The sequence below is a fragment of the Manihot esculenta genome, chromosome 15, assembly GCF_001659605.2.
Source record: "Manihot esculenta cultivar AM560-2 chromosome 15, M.esculenta_v8, whole genome shotgun sequence".
In the NCBI taxonomy this organism is placed as follows: Eukaryota; Viridiplantae; Streptophyta; class Magnoliopsida; order Malpighiales; family Euphorbiaceae; genus Manihot; species Manihot esculenta.
This window is the reverse complement of record NC_035175.2, coordinates 8,620,148-8,642,456: the sequence shown is the minus strand read 5'-3', so window position 1 is coordinate 8,642,456 and position 22,309 is coordinate 8,620,148. Positions and strand designations below refer to the sequence as shown.

Below are 22,309 nucleotides of genomic sequence, written 5' to 3'. Positions count from 1 at the left end.
TTATTTGCTCATTAATTAAAAAAAAAAGCGTAAATTCTTATAAAATAATAAAAAAAATCATACAATTAATTAAGAAGAATATATGTATGAACACTGAATAATTCTTCCAATTAACGATTACAATCTACAACCATAGCATTTGGACAAATAAGGATTGAAATTTAGTAATTTTAGTTATTAATAATCATGCCACATCTGATATTGTTAAAAATAAATTTTATATTTTTTTATAAAAAAATTATTTCGGTTATAACCGCCGTGAGATTTATATCAAATTAACAAAATTTATTTAAACCTAGAGAAAAATAAATAACATCCTCTCACCGTCGTGACACCAACACAAAGCCAAAATCGAAAAGATGGAAGTAGCAACCGTTGGCAGGAGGCCATCAAACCAAAGTCGTCGGAGTTGAAGATGACAACTCAACTGTAAAATAATGACTCAGTGAGCCTACTCGACAGAGATCGCATACCAAATTTAGCTTTACTTGTATTTAAGTTGCCCCATGTTTAACTTTTAATTATATCTGTTTAGGTCGAATTATGCTTATTTAACTTGAATTTTAAATCTAGAAATACCAAGATACTAGGACCATTGATAATTTTAATTTATGTATAATTATTATTATTATTTTTTAATTTCAATAACATAAAAATAAAATAATATTTTAAACCCGCTGGTTACTTTAGCATCGAAACGCTAAATATTTACAAAATTAAATAAAAACCAAGACATGAGCCTGTTCAAAACCTTTGAATGCATTTTTTTTTTAATAATAATAAAAAAAAACATGGCTTCTACAGGAATTCTCATCAATACACCAATGGACATATTCCACTGATATCAATCAAAGCACGCCTTACTGCAATTATTGTTCATCTTCACCACTAAATCACTCCCAAAAATGGCAAGTTAACATCTCCACCACCCTAAACCCTAAACCCTAAACACACAAACCAAAAGGGAACAACAAAAACAGAGTTCTTGAGAGGTGAAGCCCAAACAAAACTTTAGGCACCAGGTAATTTATTGCTTGATAAATGAAATAAAGACAGCTACAAGACCTTTTGTATAGTGTGAGCCCTGCTTAATATAAGTTTGTCTTCCCACTCATTCTGGAAAAGAGATATGGCAACACAGATGGTATTATCTATAATCTGCACCAACTGCTTCAAGGATAGATTTGAAACCATCCCTTTGTAAGCATTCGGCCAGTTCAGCCTGCAACAATGTCACAAAATTAAACAAGCTATAAAATCAATCTGCTGGGACATAAAAACAAGAACACAGATTTTCCCATTAAATATATGGCAGAAAAACTTGGACAAAAAATTTTCATACTAGATAACAGAATGCAAGAATAAATTTCATTCAGGATAATTGCATCAGAATTAGTACCTTCAACTGAGGAATTAAGGCAGGTCCACCATAGGCAAATGCTGTATAAAGCTGAACAAGACTAGCCCCAGCTCGTATTTTCTTGTATGCATCCTCTCCACTGAATCAATGGTAATATAACAAAATTCAGCACAATAATTCATAAAGCTGTTGTCACATTCATGACGAGATGATGGCACTGAAGAAGATGTAATTTAAGATTTTTACCTGCTAATACCCCCACAACCTATTAGAGGAATCTTTCCCTGAGAATAATAAACATACAAATTATCAAGAAAATATTCAAAATATTAGCTATTAACTACTACAAAGGAAAGAAATCCAAAAATCTCTATAGCCACATTCCAAATTGTATCAAACTATTGTACTCATGAACTTTGCAATTCTTTTAACAATATGAAGTGAATTCTTCAAAGGCTTTAACAGAAGAATGGCCAATACAAAGATGAAGAGAATAACTAAATGCGGCCACAAGCCAGTTCCCTTCCTGTTTCTGGTTAGAACCACCATTTGTAGGCATTTGTTTGAAAACAGTTCCGATTCCAGTTTGACATAAATTTGAATTTTTTTAAAAAAAAACTATAACAACATTAATATTTTATACATTAGAATACATAAATTTATAAATCTTAGATTTATGATACATCATTTATAAAAAAAAATTAAAGGGAACCAAATTAACCAATATAAATTAAAGAAAAAACCAAAGTTTTAAATTATGAAACGGTCAGTTGTGTGCCATTTTTGGTCCTGGTTCAAGGAGGGTGAACTGGAACCAGCCCCACCTCCTTAGTATCTGGAACTGGTTGACTGGACTGGAACCAAACCGGACTGTGGCTAGGACTAAGGATAGCCAAGAAGAAGACACACACACACATATACCACACACCACAAAACATATACAATTACTCTTTACTCCATTCTACTTAATAATGTACTACAACGCCCTTGTACAGGCACCAACCCATTACAAAAACGTAAAGTCAAGAAGTTCAAATTCTATAATGATCATTTCTAACAAATACTATACGTGAAATCAAACCAGATAATAAAGCAAAGTTACATTAAAAAAAAGTCAAATAATTTACTCTGCCAAATTTTAAAAATAATTAAAACTTTAATAACTCTAAATTAGGGTTTCATCCTCTATTACTCTGTGTGCAAAGGGTTCCATGGTGGATGACAAAAGAAAAGGAATCTCATGATAGTATAGGGAGAATCTCTGTCTAGGCGTGCGTGTGTACATCTAGATGGATGTAAGGGTAAGCATGTGTATACAATACATGCATGAATGCATGCACATGCTTCCACATATGCAAGTTTCCCGATGAAGAACTTGAGGATCTCTATTGTCAAACAGTATTTATTGGACAAGAAAAAAGCTGAGCCAAACTCTTTGGCCGTTTTGAAACAGTAATAACTAGGAAGTATTCAAATTTGACCACTGGAACAAAGACCACAACAACCAAGTGTTTTCATTCATGGGTGACTATGGACTAGTTTTAGCAATTCCAGCCACAAAATAATCAATATATTATCAAGAAGATACCAAAGCTTGAGGCATAAGATTTAACAAATAAAAGTAATAACAAGAACAGCCAGCATACCCTTGTCAAAATATACATCTCTTTTAAGACATTAGTAGATAGATTGAATAGAGGTTTTCCACTTAAACCACCAGCTTCCTCAGCCATTGGGGACTGCCTTATGCAATCTGGCCTTGATATGGTTGTATTTGAAATAATCTAGCCACAAAGCAGACAAATTAATATCCAAGTCAATAAGAAAACAATAAGGTTGCATTTCACAGTGTACTTACTCCATAATTCACCAAGTTGAACATGGAATAGCAAACAATAAAATACATTGGCATCCTGACTGTGTTAATCATAATAAGTCAATTATAGTTAAGATTAGCCATAGTAAATACTCTCTGTCTCATAATTTTGTACACTTTGCTTTTTCACACATATTAAGAAATATAATTTTTTTATTAACTTTCCAATTATACTCATCTTAAATACATTAAGTTTTATTAAATAATAAGAGATATTTTGGGAGGTTTCTTGGAAATAAGACAAAATTAAATAGAGTTTTAATAGTTAATTTATATGTTACTATAGTTTAAAAAAAGGAAGGTGGACAATAATTTTGGAACAACAAATAAAGTAAATATGGACAAAAATAATGGAACGGAGAGAATATGTTCTTTTTTCAGCATATAGTAATGTTATCAGATGTCAATGTTCTAAATTTATCCTACAGGATTAAGTCAACAATAAGAATTGGGAAGAAATTCAAATTTAGCTTGCTTACAGATATGCACTATTGAGTGGAGCCTCACTTTCGACACATGCAGATAACTTAATTTCAGAGAGTGATTTTCAATAGCAATAACCTAATAGTCATCTAAATGCCCACTGTTAAAATCCACATCTGCAAACCAAAGGAAGAAGGCACAACAGAGAGATGTGGAAGACAAAGTTACAGACCATAGACAGAAGAGGATGGGCAACACATGCCATTGAGACATTAAAACCTTAAGATGGAAAATTAATCCTCTAAACTACATGCCACGTGGTGCAGCTAAACTAAAGTAAAATACCACATGTTGCCTACCAAAAGTATAAGCTGTACATGCGAAGCCAGAAGAAATTTCAAAACAAGGAGCCACTACCTGCGTAACATGCATTAGAACTCTATTGACCATCCTAGCTATGAGCGTATAAATCTAGGCTAAACACATACTTGCACATCTATATTATTCAAGATTAACACACTCAAACTAAAATCATAATCTATGAACACCTAAATTTGAAAAATCACAACAATTAAATACAACTTAATCATATCATCAATGACTTGTCGAAAAAAATTTAAAAATAGCCTCATATATTGCTGATTATACTTTAAATTTTGTTGATTGTGCTTTAGATGTTTATAAAACGACAAAATTACCCCACATAAGACGAGTCACTTTGTTATTCTATAAAAATTTAGAGCATAGCGAATAAAATTTAGAATATAGTTAGCAATAAATAAGCTTATCTTTTAATTTTTCTAATGAATCACACATGACATGGCTAATTTGTATTTTTTAAGTTTAGGTTTTCAATAGGATTTTATTTTAATTCAGGTGTTCAAGTTAATTCCAAATAGTGCAAGGGTGTAAATATATATTATGCCTATAAATACAATTGAAAATCTCAAACAAAAATACTTCGCCCATTTGAGAGAAATCAAGATGTCCAAAGACCAGAGCATCAACATTTAGGGACATAGACAAAAGTAGTTTGGTTCTTGATGGGAATAAAATGTACCAGACCATCCAGGCGGAGTGCAAGAGCAACCTACATTCACAAAGAACTATAAGAATGCAAACTGTGGAAGTAAAAAAATTTATAAACATAAGAGCATTTACACACTGCTGCAATGTCTTCAAGGTCTTCCTTAGACAAGTCCGGAGCAATCTTTACAAGTAAAGGAGGTGGGCCTTCCTCACCCCATTGCATTTCATCCCGAGCAGCTTGAACCTAGATGAAAAGAAAGAGTTATAAACTTGATTTAGCATCAGACCATAAGATAAAATTAGAACAAGAAAGCTGGAAGCTCAGGCTCAAACATTTATATCTTCTTACCTTCTTAACAAGGTCCTTTAATTGTTTTCTTCCCTGAAGCATACGTAATCCAGGAGTATTGGGTGATGAAACATTAATAACCTAAAAGAGAAGCAAAACATATGTTATCATGCCAAACAGAATATCATTTCTTTCCATCTGAAAATAAAATAAAAAGTTGAAAAGAACCAGGCCTTGAAACACTGCTATACATGTGATATGGTTAAAAGATGGTGGCAGAGGAATCATATGTAAATGCTTATCTTTGAATCTAGGATGAGGGTTTTTAGCAATTTCTCCCTCTGCTTGAATGGACTGTGCTAATAAGTATAGCCAATCAAATAAATCATGGATATTTATTCTTAAGATAGGAATATGTCTCATATCAACTAAGAGTTGATTAAACATGCAATTAAATTTATATTCAGTTCATAAAAAATATATGCTTGTAATGATTTATTAACCATAATTTTCAACACAACAACAACAATAAGAAGAAAGCCTTAATCTCAATCTAGTTGGATCAGCTATATGGATCTTCTTTTGGCCATTCAGCTAGCACCATTCACCGTTAACCATTCTTTAATAAAATATAATTTTTGAGTTAAGATGTCAAATTGCAATTCTAACCGCTGACCTTTTAAAGTGAGAGGCTTTCTTTATAGAATTAATCCCTATATTCTATGAGTATAAGACAAGTAATTCTAATCTAATTGCCTAATTTCATCTGCACCTGCAAGAAAAGTCAAGTATGCATTTCATATTTGAGCTCCTTTTATTTAAATCCACTAAACCCTAAAACCTAATCTCAAATCAATGAAGTTCCCTAGACATCCTATATGGATAACTTAATAAAAAAAATCAATATTAGGACCATGCATGTTCTTTTTGTGGTTCTAGACTTCATTAATAGTAATTTGCCTCCTACTGTACTCATAATCAATAAGCATATGCAACAAAATATTTAGTATCCATGTCAAAGACTAAAGCCATTAGCCTGATTTTTTAATGTGGTAAATCCATTTTTCCTGCTTTAGATATAGCTGTGGCTAAACTGTCTTGTGAGATGGTTAAAATTAAATGATGAATTGCGAATAAGGTTGCCAAGTTCATACATAAAATTGTGCCAATAACATCCACAGAAGGGACGGAAAAATTAAAAAAGCCCAGCACTAGAAAAAAGGAACAGTAAAAAATGTACCAAGTAATCAGCATACTGGGATAACGTATGAACCCCTTGTACATAATCTGCAGCAGCATCTTCAATTGTCTTGTTCTTTCCAAGATTAACACCAAGAATGCCAGGTCCAGCTTTGCCTCCATGTTTCTTGCCATCACTTGGGGGAGCCGAAGTGCTCGAAGTTTCAGCCAACATTCTCTTTCCATGCTGTGCACCCAATCGCTTTGCGACAACAACAATGCCTTCACTATTAAATCCACAGCGATTGATAATAGCACTGGCCAAAAGAATCAGACAAGAATAATAATCAGAACTAAAAACACTTCTATAGACTCTCTACTAAAATTAGAAAACATTACTTTCACAAGTCTATGTGCCAAATTGTGAAAATTTTGAAATCCAAGCACCTTCCTGACACAGGAAATAATAAGCTGCATTCTCACCCTTCCTTGCGCAATCTGAAAATGCGTGGCTTTGGATTACCCTCTTGTGGAACAGGGGTAACAGAGCCCACCTCTACAAAGCCAAAACCCAACCCAAGCAAGCCTTCAATAGCCTCAGCATTTTTATCAAAGCCAGCAGCAAGACCTATAGGGTTGGAGAACTTCCTTCCCCACACCTCCAATCCTAAAATAGATGGATCAGACCTCTTCTCCCTTGGAACCCAACCACGAGCAGCAGCTGCAACAGCAAGCCTATGAGCATCTTCAGCATCTAGGAGGGCAAAAAATGGATTCACAAGTTTTGTTGCATTGAATAGCCAACCACTGCAATTAATAGATTGTCAAAATAAGTTTATATCCAAGGATATGTAAAAGAAAGCATCCAGGGTAAACTTCAGAAGAATTGAAAATATATAAATTGTACGCATAGGATCAGAGATTTGAAGGGAGTACCAGAAAGTAGCTTCATCCACTGTACTTACATAAGCTCCTCCAGCAATGACCAATCCTATGGTTACTCCTGTCAAAAGTCTTCCCTAGAGTTGAACGTAAGCAAAGTTTAGAGAGTCGGATAGTCATATACGACAAAGAAAATGTGCAGTCTAAGATCCTTTTTTCACACAAAGTAAACATTAGAGTATGAAATTACAATACAAGATTACAAGGCGCTTTCTTGGTTACCAATAATAAAAAAAAAGAACACGTGCTTACTTTTCTGGAAAAGTGGGGGATCTTAGGAGGAGTTTCTGCGATAGAAGAGCAGTGTCTAACACCTCCAACAGGAGTTGAAATTACCCTTTTGTACAAAACATCTCTCAATAATCGCCTCGTAGCCCTTACAGCCATAATCAAGAACAACCCAATTCAGCAAAATGTGTCAGAAGAAGGCTTTGTGCTCTTTTTTCTCAGTCAGAACTTGAAAGAGAGGATAGGAGAAGCTTTGCTACAAGGAGAGATGAACAGAGGAGCTGCTGTTGGTGTCCCAGACACCCCTATTACTTGTGCCCTTTGTTCTTCACAAATGGACTGCACTTGACTTATTGCAGGAAGTGAGATAACCATAAAATCAGTCACAGCCAAGCCCATATGTCAGCCATTAACCAGATCTATCACAACTTCAGTTGAGGATGATCTAGCTTGACCTAGGTCAAAGAATATAAGACCCATCAAAATTCAGATCTAAGCTAGGGTACTCATTAAAATTTGAACTACTCACATCCAAATGAGTTTAACATCTCTACGACTTGAATCTATCCCTAGCCCAGATTAGTATTCATGCCCTTGCTATCCTTCCTCACCCATATCCAATTGCTATGCCTGCATACTGCCCACCCATATCCAATTGCTATGCCTGCATACTGCCCACCCAAACCCATGCAAACCTTTTTTTTTTTGAAAAAAAAAATTGCTGGAAATTTAATCAAATGATGTCAAAAAGCCACTTATTCAAACGAAAAAAAAAATCTAAAAAAAAAGTTCTACAAAAACTAATAAAACTCAAGACTCTATGGAATCAAATCAAATAAACAATTATAATTACAAAACAGCACATACTAACTCGTCAAATAAATCATTTCTAGTTCAAAGTCTACATAAATTTTGCCAAACAAGACAAGTCAATAGCAAATTTTTCCATGCAACAACAAGGGCCAACTTGAAGCACAATATATTAATGTAATCCCTCGTTTTTTCTTTTTTTTTTTTTTTTTAATTTTTTGCCAACTTAATCCTTTCAAGCAATGTTAGTGCCATTTAATATTTCCTTCTGTCTCAGTTTCATTTAATATTTCATTCTCTCTTGCCTTCTTCATTTTTGGGTTTCTTTTCAAGGGCATAACTGTTTACAGATGAACTTTTATCTACCTATTGTCATATCCTCCCTGCCATTGTGAAAGCTCTCTTTATTTACATTAGTAGGTTCTTTAGAATTTTAGCAGTACGGTTGTAAAATTTCAAAACCTATAATGTTAGGGAAAAAATTCAAGATATTTTAGAGAACGATTATTAAAACTAGGGATTACACACACATCAAAAATATAAAAATATGAGATTTTATGCAGTAGCTTTAGAATTTTAGCAGTTGTATTTGACATCACATGCAAAGCCGATGCCTTTAGTTCATCTCTGTCCAGTGACACTTAATACCTGTCCTTTACCGAACAAATAAATTCATAATCCAATTAAGTCATGGAGAAAGCTAAACCATCCCAAATTTTTTTTTTTGGAAAAAAGGACAACTTTTAACCGGCAAACTCACCTGACTTGACCCAGAAGTAATAGGCGAAACGAATTGGACAAAGGGAAGAAGTCGACAGCTATTTAGGGTTCCTTGCTCCTTCAGTTTAAACACAGTAGCCTGTCTCGATGATGGCTTCAAAGAGGTCAAAGACAGCGTCAGCTTGTGAGGAAGAACATCAACGGTAAACGACAGCAATGGCAAGGTGAGGGATAGCATACCCGATTAACGGCAATGACTTCGAAGTTGAGAAGAAAGCGACGTCGACAGTGAATGATGATGGAGAACGGCGGCCGTAGCTAGTTAGCGTTATGGTGTTGTGCCTTCATACAGCCTTGGTAAGATAATGAAGGAATCAAGTAAAGCACTAAAAAAGTAAAGCGCTAAACCAAATATCGAGCGAACGACGTAGTATTGGTTAGCAAACTCGTTTCTGAAGGGCATTGGAATGGCTTTGTAATTGGTAACTTTAAAAAAAAAAAAACAAAATTGTCCCAGACTCTTAAAGTTTGACTTAATAGCAATAGAATTTAAAAATTTTTCTTTATCAAAATAACTCTCTTAATTTTTTTAACACTTTATTTAAAATAATTTAAATTCACAATAAATTTTTATAAAATGCCAATTTCTTTTCAAATAAACTTTTTTAAATTAAAAATAAATTAAAATTTTGTATGACAAATAATTAAAAAATAATTAAAATATATATAAATCTATATCACTGGCTTAGTTACTGATAATCTGAAATTCAAAAAATCAGAATTTTACAGTGTGAATGTGAGGTTAGATATTGAGAAAACGTTTCTCCTCTTGTCTTGATGTGCTGGGTTGGTCAACTTAAAGAATTTTGCGGATTTTTGGACCAATTCTGTTTTCTTGGTTTAGCCTTACTCATAACGAATAAGACTCGACGATCATTAGTTATATATTTAAGAAGTTTTATTTATTTATTTATTTATTTTTAATGTGGATTTCAACTCTCTCCTCTCAAATAATGAATTTTAAAATTGAGTTATATTATATGTAGAGAAGATAAATGTAAAATATTGAAAAATAAAATTTGCCTTTTGAAACATGACGAGCCAGCGCGGCTTGCTCATATACATTACAAACAAAACTTAAGATCACATATGTAATTAAAGAAAATTAACCACAAATAAATGAGGTTAAATTCAAAGAAAATATCTAAATTGGATGTAAGAGTTTGAAAATGACATATAGAGAAAAATAGAATTTGGTAAGTTAATTAATAAATACAATTGGACGAATGATTGAAAGAAATTTTTGACATGGGCATTTCATAAATTTCATTTCAACTTTGATCAAATTTGATGTGTATAATACTTGTTGAGCAGTGTGTGAAACAATGGTTTCAGAGAAGGGCATGGTTGTAGTCATGAAAATGAAAATTCTTGTAAATGAAGTGAGCCAGCCATCTTGAAGCTGCAAAGCATAGCACTGCCATCAAGACAAGTGCAGTTCTAGTAACTGCAGACAACACATTCTGCTTGGTTGCTGCAACAATTCCAATCGAAACAATGGCCATCACCTGCAGAACAACCTCAAGTGCATTCAGACCTTTGTACGCGACGCGGCAACTGCTGCAGTTCACCACGTGTGACCAATACCTGAAAAACCAGATTGCAAGAACTTCGAATGTTCATGATCCTTGCTCCCTGTATTTAAATCAAACATTGCTATGCATTGAGCAATTACCTGTCCATTAGCTGCTCTTTTGGAGGAGTTGGGGGAAGTCCACCACTGAATTTTTCTCCCCAGTTAATTTGACAATCTGAGTATTTCTTTAACCATTTTCTGAAAGCAACCACTTGAGCATCTGATTTTGTTGGCACAAAACAAGCCTTTTGCCAATTGGATGGCCCAACTTCCATTATCTTATGTTCCTACGGAAAGCAAGCTAGCCAACTTGATTAAAAGAGAACTTCATATTTCATCAGTCATTTGAGTAGCCATGCTATTACCTCTATGTGAAGAAGATACAAATCTGAATCTAGAACCAGATTTTGTCCCAGATGAAACACCCATCTCGGAATGATTTTGTCGATCCAAACTCCAAAATTTCTTGGGAATGTAAATATCAACCTGCTTTTACCTGGACTAACTGGAATGCAGTAGAAAATAAGAAGCACTTTTCGTTGTGGAACATTTGATGATGGCTCCTGAACAAACCAACAGGATTTGAAGTAAAAAGCAAATGCATAGACAAATAGATAAGAAGTAGCATATTTTAAAATCGCAAAAAAAAGCGAGTTGAAAGAATGCTTTACTTTGCTGTTTCCAGATGATGACACTGAAGTTGGAGGACTAACAGCAGAATAATATGTACACGGTGCCATGAATTTGCTATTCCCTCCATTTCGAGTCGCTTGGAAACCATTTTTGTCTAACTTTTCAATGCTGATATCAATTGGTGCTCCTCCCTCTCTATCAAGCTTATCTGTGAAAGAATTTAGTGTTAGTCATATAAAATAAACTCTTGCATATAACACTGGAGAATGGAATAAAATGCTAAAAGGATAGAACTAATTTAAAAGTTCTTATCTGTTCTTGGATTGTGGATTTGGCAGCAGTTTAAAATGTGCATAAGGGACATGAGAAGGGTCCACTAGATTTTCAATCAAGATTTCATACCTGAAAATGACAATTCAGTTTTTTTCAGACTGAATTGGGTAGAGATTGATAGAAATATAGGAGAATTTCCATGTGTCCTTGAAGTAGTAATCTTTTGTAGTACATTTGTGGAAATACTATGTGAAAGATAATACAAGAAATTATCCTTTTTTTTTTTTTTGCAGATAATAGCTGGCAACCATAAAACTAATGCAATTAAAAAAGAGAGATTTACAATTTAGTCTATGGATATTGCCATTATTAACAAATCAGTCCCTACATTTTCAAAAACCTATTAAAACGTCATTATCTTTTCTCTCCGTCAATAAAATAGTCATTCCGTCTATTTCTGCCGTTAAAAATATAGCAAAAGACCAAATCACCCCCTTCTTTTCCTCCTCCTCCTTTTTCTTCTTCTTCATTGATTCTTCCTCCTCTTCTTCTTCTTCTTCTTCTTTGATTCTTTTTCCATTTTTCTATTTGTTCTTCTTCTTTAAGGAGAAGGAGGAGGTTTTTCTTCTTCTTCTTCATCATCATCATCTTCTTCTTCTCTTTCTTCTTCTTTTTCTTCTTCTTCTCCTTCATCATCATCATCATCATCTTCTTCTTTTTTTCTTCTTTTTTGAGGAGGAGGAGGACAAGGGACTATTTCGTTGACGGAAAGAAAAGATAATGACGTTTTAATATATCTTTGAAAATATAGGGACTAACTTGTTAATAATAGCAATATCCAAGGACTAAATAAAGGATTTTATTTGAGGGCAAAATTGGATTTTAAAAATTTTTTCTCTCATCTTTTATCTATTTTTAATGGAAAAAATGACAGAATGACTATTTCGTTGACAGAGAGAAAAGTTAAGGACGTTTTAATAGGTTTCTGAAAATGCAGGGACTGACTTATTAATAATGGTAATACTCAGAGACTAAAATGTAAATCTCCCATTAAAAAATTGCCCTGAATTTTTCAATTATAGACTCCCTCCATGTAGTTAATATAGATAAAGTAAGAAATTTTATATTATCTTCCTTAATAATACCCTCCGCTCATATTACTACATTACTAAATTATCATTGGAACTCATAAAATTTACTTTTTCTATGTATATTAAATAGAGATATATTTTAGGAAGCTAATAAATAAATAACTATCTCAAAAAAGAAAAGTAATCTATAATTTAGGACAGATGAACAAGCTTATTTTTGTGGGATTGAGGGAATATTATGCGAACAGAAATATAGAAATCAGTTCCAATCTCTGTTAAAAAACAATGATAATATCAGAAGTGACATGTCGTATCTTACATACCCGAAAGGAAACTCTCTATTTGCCATAGGTTTGACGTATGATGGATCATCAAGTTCTGGAAAATATGGTGGTTTTTTCTTGGAAAGAATATCTTTGTATTCAGGATTGGTGTTTGGCCAAAACCACAATATGCCATTCTGCACGGTACTTGGATAAGCAGCAACACATGCTTTCTTGAATGTATGGACCTGGATAATGACATGGAAGATTGGTTACAGATCTCCTTCTGCTAATAAGAATACTAAACAGTTTTTTTGTTCTGCTCTTTTTTTTTGTACTCCTTTCTTCAAGTCAAGAATTAAATCCTGCGTTGCATGCTCAAATGGACCTTACAAAAAGCACTTCAAAGTCTTGGAGTAGAAGAAGTAAATATGAAGCAGCAGCATCCATTAGGGAGAGTTAGCAGAGAATTTCACTAGAAAATGGATGGAAATGCTGGACTTGAGAGATTTTGCATGTTTAATTAAGCACCACCAGTGCCACAAGTAAATTCTAAATAAGAACTGAATTGAATTCTGCTCTCAATTCAACAAGTTAATTTCAAATGATACATAAGAAAATAATAAAAACTTTCATTTGGATATTATAACACAAGTGAAAAATTAATATTAATTTTAAATTCTTCATTTCAAATTATCATCTGTTGAAATGGAACCTTGTATTAATTTAAAGTAACACAAGAAAAATCTAAAGAAGAACTCCAGTGGAAGCAATGGAACAAAGCAAACATATAGTTCAACTATGTTGGGACAACAATTGAAATAAAATTTCAGAAAACACCAGCAGATCAGCAATGAAGATAATGAAAAACAAAAAAAAGGGAAAAATTAAGGTAAAATACCGGAGGGCCATCTGGGGGTGCCTGAGGAATAAATTTGCAGTCTCCGGAGCCATTGAAACACCAACCATGGTACACACATTGCAATCTCCCCCACTGATCAATCCTTCCTTCAGATAATGGTGCCAATCTATGAGGACAAGCATCATCAAACACTTTCCATGAACTCTCATTCCTATCCCACCACACAACCACATCGAAACCTATCACTCTTTTTGCATGTGGCACTCTCTTGTCTAGATCACACACTGGCATAACTGGATACCACTGAGAAAACCAATCAAATTTCTCTTCTTGTGTATCAGTTTCAGGCAGAGAATCTGTCGGGTCTATGGGTTCTGTTGAAACCGGAGATGACGATAAGGTGGTGAAGAGCTTGGATCTTGATGTGTCCCTTTGAATTGATTTGAGAAATGAAGTGGGTATTGAACAAAACTGGAAATTTAAGAATTGGGTTTTGTGGAGTCTGGCTGGTGTTGATGGGATTTTGAGTGAAGACATAAAGGAACCTTTCAGAGCTTCCATTTTCTTTCTTGTGGATGTGAGAACTGAAAATGGCATTTCATTTTTGCATTTATCCATTTGAATGGATAAACTGTCTACCTTTCTTGTGGTCAGAAACTGAACAAACGAACTCCAGCTTGGGGCAATCAATTAATAATTATTTTGGCCAGGAACAGTTGCACTTTTCTCTTTTCTTAACCTTCAACTATCTTATTTTTCCACAATAACCTCAATTTTCAAAGATCTTCGATAATTTTTTTATTGGGTTTTAATTTTCATGATAAATTTTCAAAGTCCAAGCTAGCATTCACTCTAGTGGTTTAGAAGATTTGGATATTTGATAACTAGTTGCTTGGACTTGTGATAGTGGTGTAAAATTTTGCTACTTGATAAAATGATTAATTCCTTCCAGTTATAAATTAGTCAGGTGTTGATATGTGCATCGAAGTTTTATTTTTATTATTTTTTATAATTTTGATTTTAACGTTTTCTTTATTTGGCTGTCATATCTCCGATTATACAACCTGATATATCAATATCTTTTTCACACTCTGCACAAAGAATATCATTAGTTGCTTAGAATTCTGATAATGATTAGTACTTTTGTATCCAATTTTTGGTGCATTTAAGCATGCTCTTATTTCTCCACTTGGTGCATTTATTCATTAGTTCCATTATGATCAACGAAACCTGCAGCTAGAAAAAAAAAATTGTGTCTCACAAGTTCATTTCATATTGTCTGCATGACACGGTATGTCTTCGGCAGGTGGAAAAGTTTATTCTTTTACTTTTCCAGCGTACAAAACTAAAATGCGGCAGGCTCTACTGCTGCACTATCATTTGGCCTGAAAGAACAGCAGGTCGTATTGGCTGCATTACATAATAATTTATTTCATTGGAATTGTTCCCAAATCTGTAATGCATATATATAGATAATAGATGTGTCTAGTCTTTTAAATTTTAATGCACAGTGAAAAGTAAATTTTTCAGTGAAGGGCATGATTATAGTCATGGTAATGGAAGGTTTTGTAAATGTAGTGACTCAACCATCTTGAAGCTGCAAAGCATACTACTGCCAGTGCAACCACTGTAGATCTAGCAGCTGCTGAGATGGCACCTTGTTTGGCTGCAGCAACAATACCGATTGAAACTAGGGAAATTACATGCAGAATGACCTCAAAAGCACTCAGACCTTTATGTGCAGAATTGCAGCTGCGACAGTTTACTACATGGGACCAGTACCTGAATATTTATTACCAAATACACATAAGAACAAGTTCATGCAACTATACATAAAGCTTGACTCTAGTTGTATCAGTCATCACCTGTCCATCAGCTGTTCCCTAGGAGGAGTTGGTGGAAGAGCCCCACTATACTTCCCTCTCCAATCAACTTGACCACCAGCATACTTGTTCAACCATCTTCTGAAACCAACCACAAGGGCATCTGACTTGGTCGGCACAAAACAAGCCTTTTGCCAATTGGCAGGGCCAACATCCATGATCTTACGCTCCTGCAAATAGAATTCAAGAGTCACTTGATATGGTACAGACTAAAGAATTTGGTATGCCAAAACTGAAATTTCTTAGTTTATAGTTGCCAGAGTAAAACTTAAATACTTTAATGTGAACAGAAAGCGTGGGGAAGAAAGAAAGAAACTTTGCAGTAGAAATATGTTAAAGAGTTCTAGTGGACCGATGAATAATTCAATAAAGAATGCACACTAGATAGTGGAATGTCTTATTGTATTGTTGCAAGAACATACAAATTTATGTTCATCCAGGATTTACCAAAAGATGGAGAAGTACAGGTGATAAACAATGCTTTCTATTGTGACTTTTTACTTTGATCTACAAGTTTTTCGTGTAAGAATGCTTCAAGGAAAACTTCGAATAGTCAATTAAGTCACAAGATGCAAAACATATGTATACTCTCCTAACAGAAGAATATTGGAATCACCTGAACATGAACAAGATACAGATCTGAATCCAGAAACAGGTTTTGTTTAACATGGTACATCCATCGTGGAATGATTTTATCAGCCCAAACTGCAAAGTTCCTTGGAAAGGCCCATATCAATCTGCTATTGCCTGGACAAACTGGGATGCAAATAAAAATTAAAGCCATCGTCTGATGTGTTGACAGTTGCTGATCAAAGAAATTCTGCACCCACAAAGATAAGGACATGAAAGCAAATATAAGCAAGCCCAGTTATCTTTTAAAAGACAAACGTAACAATCTATTTGAATAATTATATTATAACAGAGAAACATTACCTATAATATTACAGATTCTTCTCAGCTACAAATATTCAAAAGAGAAAGATACATTCTCTGTGGAATTAGTTAGTGGTCATCTCTTGTTGCATGTATTTTCATACATAAAATAACTGATGTCTATTGATTTAGCAGGTTATTGGACTTTAAATAATTTCATGTTTTTGTCATTGTCTAATGAAATGGAACACTATCATCCCCTGTTTCTAATATATGATGCACATCAAAACAATGCTTACCTTTTTGGATTGAGATGAAGATACAGTTCCATAAACTTGATCTGCCACAGGACCAGCATAAACATAAAATGTACATGGTGCTATAAATTTACTACAGCCCCAATCCATCTTTCCAATGTAACCATCTTTGTCTAGTTGCTTAACACTGATATCAATGGGTCTTCCTCCTTCTCTATCAACCATCACTGTGAAGAAATTTTAGTTTGAGTCATAAACACACCAAGCATAAAAGGTTGGAGTAGAATGACTTAAGGTAAGGCTTATCCAAAAGTTTTTATCCACCTTGGGGTTTTCTTGTTGAAAGTATTCCATAATGTGCATAGGCGACATGAGCGGGATCCATAAGATTTTCAATCAAGACATCATACCTGACAATGCAAATATAGTTTATAGAACTGCTGCAAAAATCACTTTACCTGGATGTAGTTATAAATTCTTTTACAGGGAGAAAGAAGGAACAAATTCAGGCCTATAATCCAGATGAGAAATATTCCCATCTTGAAATGAGAAATCAGATCAACGCTAGCAAATATTATGTCGAAGCTAAATTTTTCAGTGTTACGTGTGGCAAATAGGCTGAAGTACATCTACTATGACAGGAAGAAACATAGATTGCTACATTATTTGTTTGAGCAGAGATTGAGATGTTCGTAAGCCCAGATGATATCTTCACTTACCCATAAGGAAAATCTCTACTTCCCATTAACTTTGTAAATGATGGATCTTCCAACGGTGGGATAGAGGGAGGTTTTTTCTTCGTAATAACATCTTTGTATTGAGGATCAGTGTTAGGCCAAAACCACACAATATCATGATGCACTGTACTCGGATAAACTGCTACACATGCTTTCTTGAATTTGTGTACCTGCATCATTTGAATTAAAATCCCATTTGGCATGGAACTTATTTCCTGAGAATGTATAATAAAATAATGATAAACCAATGCTGCAAGAAGAAATAGAAAGAACAATGCCCTAAACAATCAGTCTACATGGTTACTTCATCTATGTTATCATTTAAGGGGCAAAATTTAATTGAAAAATAACATTGTATGCACCATCACAAATTGACAATGACTCTATGCAGATGCTATTATGGGGAGTAAAAAAAAAAAAAAGAAATCACTACAAAAGTAGTTTTAGGCCACGAGAAAAATGGACAAAAACTATAGTTAAGGATTTCTTACAGGAGGACCATCTGGAGGTGCTTGAGGGATGAGCTTGCAGTCTCCAGAGCCATTGAAGCACCAACCATGGTAAACACACTGCAACCTCCCCCACTGATCAATCCTTCCCTCGGATAATGGGGCCAATCTATGAGGACACTTATCATCAAATACCTTCCAGGCACTCTCATTCCTATCCCACCAAACCACGACATCAAGACCCATGACCTTCTTTGCATGTGGCACCCTTTTGTCCAGATCACAAACTGGCATAACTGGATACCACTGAGAATACCAGTCAAACTTCTCTTCGTTGGTAGCAGCTTCAAACTCTGGCTCAAGCGGTTCAAAGGATTCGGTTGAAACGGAGGATGGAGATGATATATTGGTGAAAAGCTTGAAGTTTGATACGTTTTTCTGAATTCTTGAGAAAGATGAAGTTGGTAACTTATTAAACTGAAAATTCAAGAATTTGGTTTTGGTAAATTGGGTTGTGTTTAGTGAAGTTGGGATGTGAAATAATGGAATAGAGCAGTTTCTAATCGTTTCCATGGCTAGTCCTTTTAGCGCTGAAGCTAGAGAGATGGAAAGAAAAGGAAGAGAGTAAGAAAGGACTTGTTACTGAAGTGGCCACTCACTGAACTAGAGACTCTAAATTGTTCAACGCAAGAAACAGTCGGACAGCTGAGACAGTGAGAGAGAGAAAACGATATAAAAAAAAAAGTTAGCTTTCATTTTCCATGGATTGGGGATATGGGGGAAAGAAGAAAAAGAAATTTTAATTTTATCTTATTTGAACTTGAATTAGGAAGAAAACAAAATTCTAGAAAAAATGAACAGAGAATGGTAGCTTTTCTCATTGAATCAGGAAGAGTTTACAGTCAGCTTTATACAGAGGAAGAAGAGAGTTGGCGGAAAGAAAGAAATGAGAAATTGACTTATAACGAACTCACTACACGGGACTGATCAAAATAAATTATGGACAATTTTTTGAGAGTCAGCTATATACCCCTATTCAATATAAGATTAATTTATTATATAAATTTTTAAAAAAAAAAATTATACAAAAACATGATAGATGAATAAATTGAGTTGATCCGTCCAAAAATTTTTGACAACTTAATTATGTAGCTCTATTCAGCTTTTCTCCAACTCTGTTAAACGTGAAATAAGAACAAAAAAGGGAAATTATATTTTCCAAGCTGCTGCCGAAAATAACTCAAAAGAAAAAATAACTGAAAAATATATTTATTTATTTATTTTTAATTGTATAAAAATATTATTATTCACTTTCTTTTTTTACATTATAATAATATATAAATTAATTATTAAAACTATATTTAATTTAATTTTTTAAAATTTTTAAAAATATTTATTAATATTTAATATTTTTAAAATGGATATAATTAAAAAATTAATAAAAAATATCTCTATTAATATGTCTAAAAAAACAAAATAGATACAAATTATAAGAGGAATGGATAAATAAAATAAATAAAAAAAAATCTCATTTCTATGTATTTTTATATAAGACTTAAATAACAAAAATTAATTTTGTTGGCTAATTAAATTTCTTAATTTTTTTTAAATGACAAATAAGTTTTAATTTAATATTATATTATGTTATTTTTAATATTAATTTTTTAATTTCAAATATCAAAAATATTGTATACATAATTATTTGATTAATCTTAGTTTTAATATATATTATATTTGATGTAGCCGAGTTTAGATCGAGATCATACGAGACTGTTAAGATTAGCCATAATCTATAGGGAAGAAAATGTGAGGCGGTGGTGGGTGCTCACAACGGTCACTCCAATTAGGAGAGAGTATAAATCAGTTTGAATCGAAAAATCGAACAGAACTGATCGATTTCGGTTTAATGGTTCAATTAATTGAAATATTCGGTTCAGTTCGGTTTGGTTAGTATTTTTCAGTTTATTCGATTTTCAGTTCGATTCGGTTTAAACGTGTTAAATAACCGAAAAACTGAATAATTGATTTTATACATACTTTTATTATGTGAAATATTGATTTTATATAGATTTTTATGGATTTTTAAAGTATTATCATTACATATTCAGACAATATTTATTGGTAAACTTATGTGAAATATTTATTAAATTATTCTACTGAAATTAAAAACAGAAAATTAAAAAAATTATAGATTTCAGTTTGAATCAAATCGAACTGAACCGAACCGATTTTTATCAGTTCGATTCGGTTCGGTTATATTTTTATAATCGATTTTTTCGGTTTTTAATATTTTTACAATTCAAATTTTGGTTTTTTCGGTTCGGTTCGGTTCGGTTTCGAACCGACCGATTGCACAGCCCTAACTCCGACACTCAAATTAGTATCGTAATAAACAGAGAGAACACAATGAATTGTTTAGGACTTCAGTGTTAGAGAATAACATATTTTTATTTTTGTGATATTTTCCTTTTATGCTGCAAGAAAATAGAGATAAATATAGTATTTTCTGATATTTCATTGATGATGTGACTGGCTACTTGATAATGAATATTACCGGTTAATGAGTTGGTGATCCCGCAATCACAGGCGAAGTGGGAATGTATCTAGTAATGGTAACCATGTGCCAAGACTTGGCTTATCAAGAAAGAGCGATTCTTGACGACAGTTGATCTCACCATTTTTTTGAAGATTCCTGACACCAAGTCGCCCATGCGTTTTTCAGACCGAAAGGCATTATTTTGTAACAGTACACTCCTTCATCTGTTATGAATGTGGTCTTTTCTACATTCACGGTATTTATCATGATTTGGTGGTATCTTAAAATGGCATCAAGGAAGGCGACCATCGTATGCTCTAATGTCGAATCCATTAATCTGTCAATGGACGGTAACGGATAGTGATCTTTCGGACATACTTTATTTAAGTCAGTGAAGTCAACACACATCCTTCACTTTCCGTTAGCCTTCTTGACTAGGACCGCATTGGCTAGCCATGTGGGATACTCGACTTTTTTTATTAGTTATGCACTTAAAAGTTTACCAACTTCTTCTTTGATCACCTGTTGCCTCTCTGGTGTGAACTTCCTTGTCTTTTCTTGGACTGATTTGACGATCTTATCAATGGATAACTTGTGGGTGATGAGAGCCGGGTCTACACCTGTTACATCTTTTGGAGACCAAGCACAAGTGGCCACTCAGTCTTTTAACAACTCTATCAACCGGGCCTTCGCTTCCCCGGTTAGTGTAGTGTAATACCCGGCTAGACTCCGGTATCAGAATTCCTACCGTCCGATGGAATTTCGGAGGTCGGAGACCTCTAGAAGAGTAAAACCATGTTTTCATGAAATGTTTTAATGTTTTTGATGATTTTAAGTAAAAAGGAAATGAGTTTTTGCATGAAAACAATTTTGGAGGAAAACACAGGTTCGGCCGCTCAACCTCAAGTTCGGCCGCCGAACATGCATGCGTTGCGGGTGTGCTTTAGGCCCCCGAAGGCATAAGTGAGGGAAGTCCAGGTTCGGCCACCGAACCTCAAGTTCAGCCGCCGAACATGGCATGCATGCGGAGGCACATTCGGCCCCCGAACGTGGCCTGGCCAGCCACTATAAAAGGGTCCCTTAGCCGGAAACGGGCGAGCTTTTTCCCCATTTTCGGCCAAGGTGAGCTCTTCGCCGTCCCTCACCGATCTTTGATGTTTTTCCTCTAAATCTTTCAAGTTTTTCATTTGTTTTAACTTTGTTTTGAAGATTTGAGCTTTTGAGCAAAGTTTTGGAGCTTGGAGGTTCAAGAATCTAATCTCTCCCACCTTCGAGTTTTAGGTCGTCTCTCTCTCGATCTTCAAGAGGTAAGAGCCGATCTTAAGCTCATTTTATGTTTTAAATAAGTTTTATGCAAGATCTATGGGGTAGAAATGCATGTGTAGGTTTTTAGTGAGTTTTGATGATTTTTGAGTTTATGGACAATGTGGCTTGTAAATGCTTGTGTATGTGTGTTGTAGTTGGGGTTTAAGTTAGTTTGAGACCCCTAGGAGCTTGTGTGCATGTTTTGGTTGAGCTAAATGCATGATGGTATGAATTTGAGGCGGTTGTGCATGTTTGAACCAAGTTTCTGCCCTTCGGGAGAAACCAGGTTCGGCAGCCGAAGGGACTTTCGGCCGCCGAACCCTCTTGTGGAAGCAGCCTTCGGCTGCCGAAGCTTGCCTCCGAAAGAGGACTTTCGCCTCTGTTTGGGAGTTTCGGCCACCGAAAGTGCCGCCGAACATGCATGAGTTTCGTCTCTGTCTGGGAGTTTCGGCCGCCGAAGGTGCCGCCGAACCTGCCTGACTTTCGGCTCTGGAGGGACTTTCGGCCGCCGAACCTGCCGCCGAAAGTGCCCTGTCCAGCCTTCCTTTGCATGTTCTTGCATGGATGTTTTGAGATGTTTTAAGGGGTTTTGGGAGATGTTTTTAGAGTTATGTTCTAGTTGTTTGGTCCCTCATTTGAGTCCACCTGTGTAGGT

The 22,309-nt window shown here is 34.5% G+C and overlaps 3 protein-coding genes across 6 annotated transcripts; all 3 read right to left on the bottom strand.

The window, feature by feature from the left end:
- Nucleotides 1–735: 735 nt before the first annotated feature.
- Nucleotides 736–9,258, bottom strand: LOC110601749 (dihydroorotate dehydrogenase (quinone), mitochondrial). 4 transcript variants are annotated; one of them, XR_002485882.2, is made up of 14 exons: nt 9,097–9,258; nt 8,897–9,010; nt 7,351–7,781; nt 7,093–7,175; nt 6,640–6,963; nt 6,218–6,473; nt 5,038–5,118; nt 4,825–4,932; nt 4,720–4,749; nt 3,007–3,144; nt 1,607–1,644; nt 1,400–1,499; nt 1,066–1,222; nt 736–944 (listed from the first exon to the last, which is right to left on the bottom strand). XR_002485882.2 is itself a non-coding variant. In XM_021739026.2 (14 exons), the coding sequence occupies exons 4-14, from the start codon at nt 7,483–7,485 to the stop codon at nt 1,148–1,150; spliced, it is 1,368 nt and encodes a 455-aa protein (XP_021594718.1). In that variant the 5' UTR covers nt 7,486–7,781; nt 7,856–8,021; nt 8,897–9,010; nt 9,097–9,258; the 3' UTR covers nt 736–1,147. The 4 variants fall into 4 exon arrangements, 2 of the variants coding, with proteins under 2 accessions (XP_021594718.1, XP_021594717.1); XR_002485883.2 differs by having other exon boundaries at nt 736–937; XM_021739026.2 differs by adding an exon at nt 7,856–8,021 and having other exon boundaries at nt 736–1,222.
- Nucleotides 9,259–10,041: 783 nt separating this feature from the next.
- LOC110600807 (protochlorophyllide-dependent translocon component 52, chloroplastic) lies at nt 10,042–14,275 on the bottom strand. The gene is made up of 7 exons (XM_021737693.2): nt 13,654–14,275; nt 12,813–13,000; nt 11,438–11,527; nt 11,164–11,335; nt 10,858–11,055; nt 10,592–10,779; nt 10,042–10,503 (listed from the first exon to the last, which is right to left on the bottom strand). The coding sequence occupies exons 1-7, from the start codon at nt 14,230–14,232 to the stop codon at nt 10,248–10,250; spliced, it is 1,671 nt and encodes a 556-aa protein (XP_021593385.1). The 5' UTR covers nt 14,233–14,275; the 3' UTR covers nt 10,042–10,247.
- A 780-nt stretch (nt 14,276–15,055) lies between these two features.
- Nucleotides 15,056–18,791, bottom strand: LOC110601306 (protochlorophyllide-dependent translocon component 52, chloroplastic). Its single transcript, XM_021738397.2, has 7 exons — nt 17,856–18,791; nt 17,347–17,534; nt 16,952–17,037; nt 16,670–16,854; nt 16,114–16,317; nt 15,480–15,667; nt 15,056–15,396 (listed from the first exon to the last, which is right to left on the bottom strand). The coding sequence occupies exons 1-7, from the start codon at nt 18,384–18,386 to the stop codon at nt 15,141–15,143; spliced, it is 1,638 nt and encodes a 545-aa protein (XP_021594089.1). The 5' UTR covers nt 18,387–18,791; the 3' UTR covers nt 15,056–15,140.
- Nucleotides 18,792–22,309: the final 3,518 nt, after the last annotated feature.

Bases quoted from the DNA above. Each gene is read 5' to 3' on its own strand.
- LOC110601749 (XM_021739026.2), bottom strand. From the start codon at position 7,485: ATGGCTGTAAGGGCTACGAGGCGATTATTGAGAGATGTTTTGTACAAA. The intron at 1,645-3,006 runs GTATGCTGGCTG...TATTATTCTCAG, and splicing joins AGATGTATATTTTGACAAGG to GGAAAGATTCCTCTAATAGG. The intron at 1,500-1,606 runs GTAAAAATCTTA...CCATTGATTCAG, and splicing joins GGTTGTGGGGGTATTAGCAG to TGGAGAGGATGCATACAAGA.
- LOC110600807 (XM_021737693.2), bottom strand. From the start codon at position 14,232: ATGGATAAATGCAAAAATGAAATGCCATTTTCAGTTCTCACATCCACA. The intron at 11,056-11,163 runs GTAAAGCATTCT...TGGTTTGTTCAG, and splicing joins CATCATCTGGAAACAGCAAA to GAGCCATCATCAAATGTTCC. The intron at 10,504-10,591 runs GTAATTGCTCAA...CTGGTTTTTCAG, and splicing joins AAAGAGCAGCTAATGGACAG to GTATTGGTCACACGTGGTGA.
- LOC110601306 (XM_021738397.2), bottom strand. From the start codon at position 18,386: ATGGAAACGATTAGAAACTGCTCTATTCCATTATTTCACATCCCAACT. The intron at 15,668-16,113 runs GTGATTCCAATA...TTCTATTTGCAG, and splicing joins TGTATCTTGTTCATGTTCAG to GAGCGTAAGATCATGGATGT. The intron at 15,397-15,479 runs GTGATGACTGAT...ATAAATATTCAG, and splicing joins AGGGAACAGCTGATGGACAG to GTACTGGTCCCATGTAGTAA.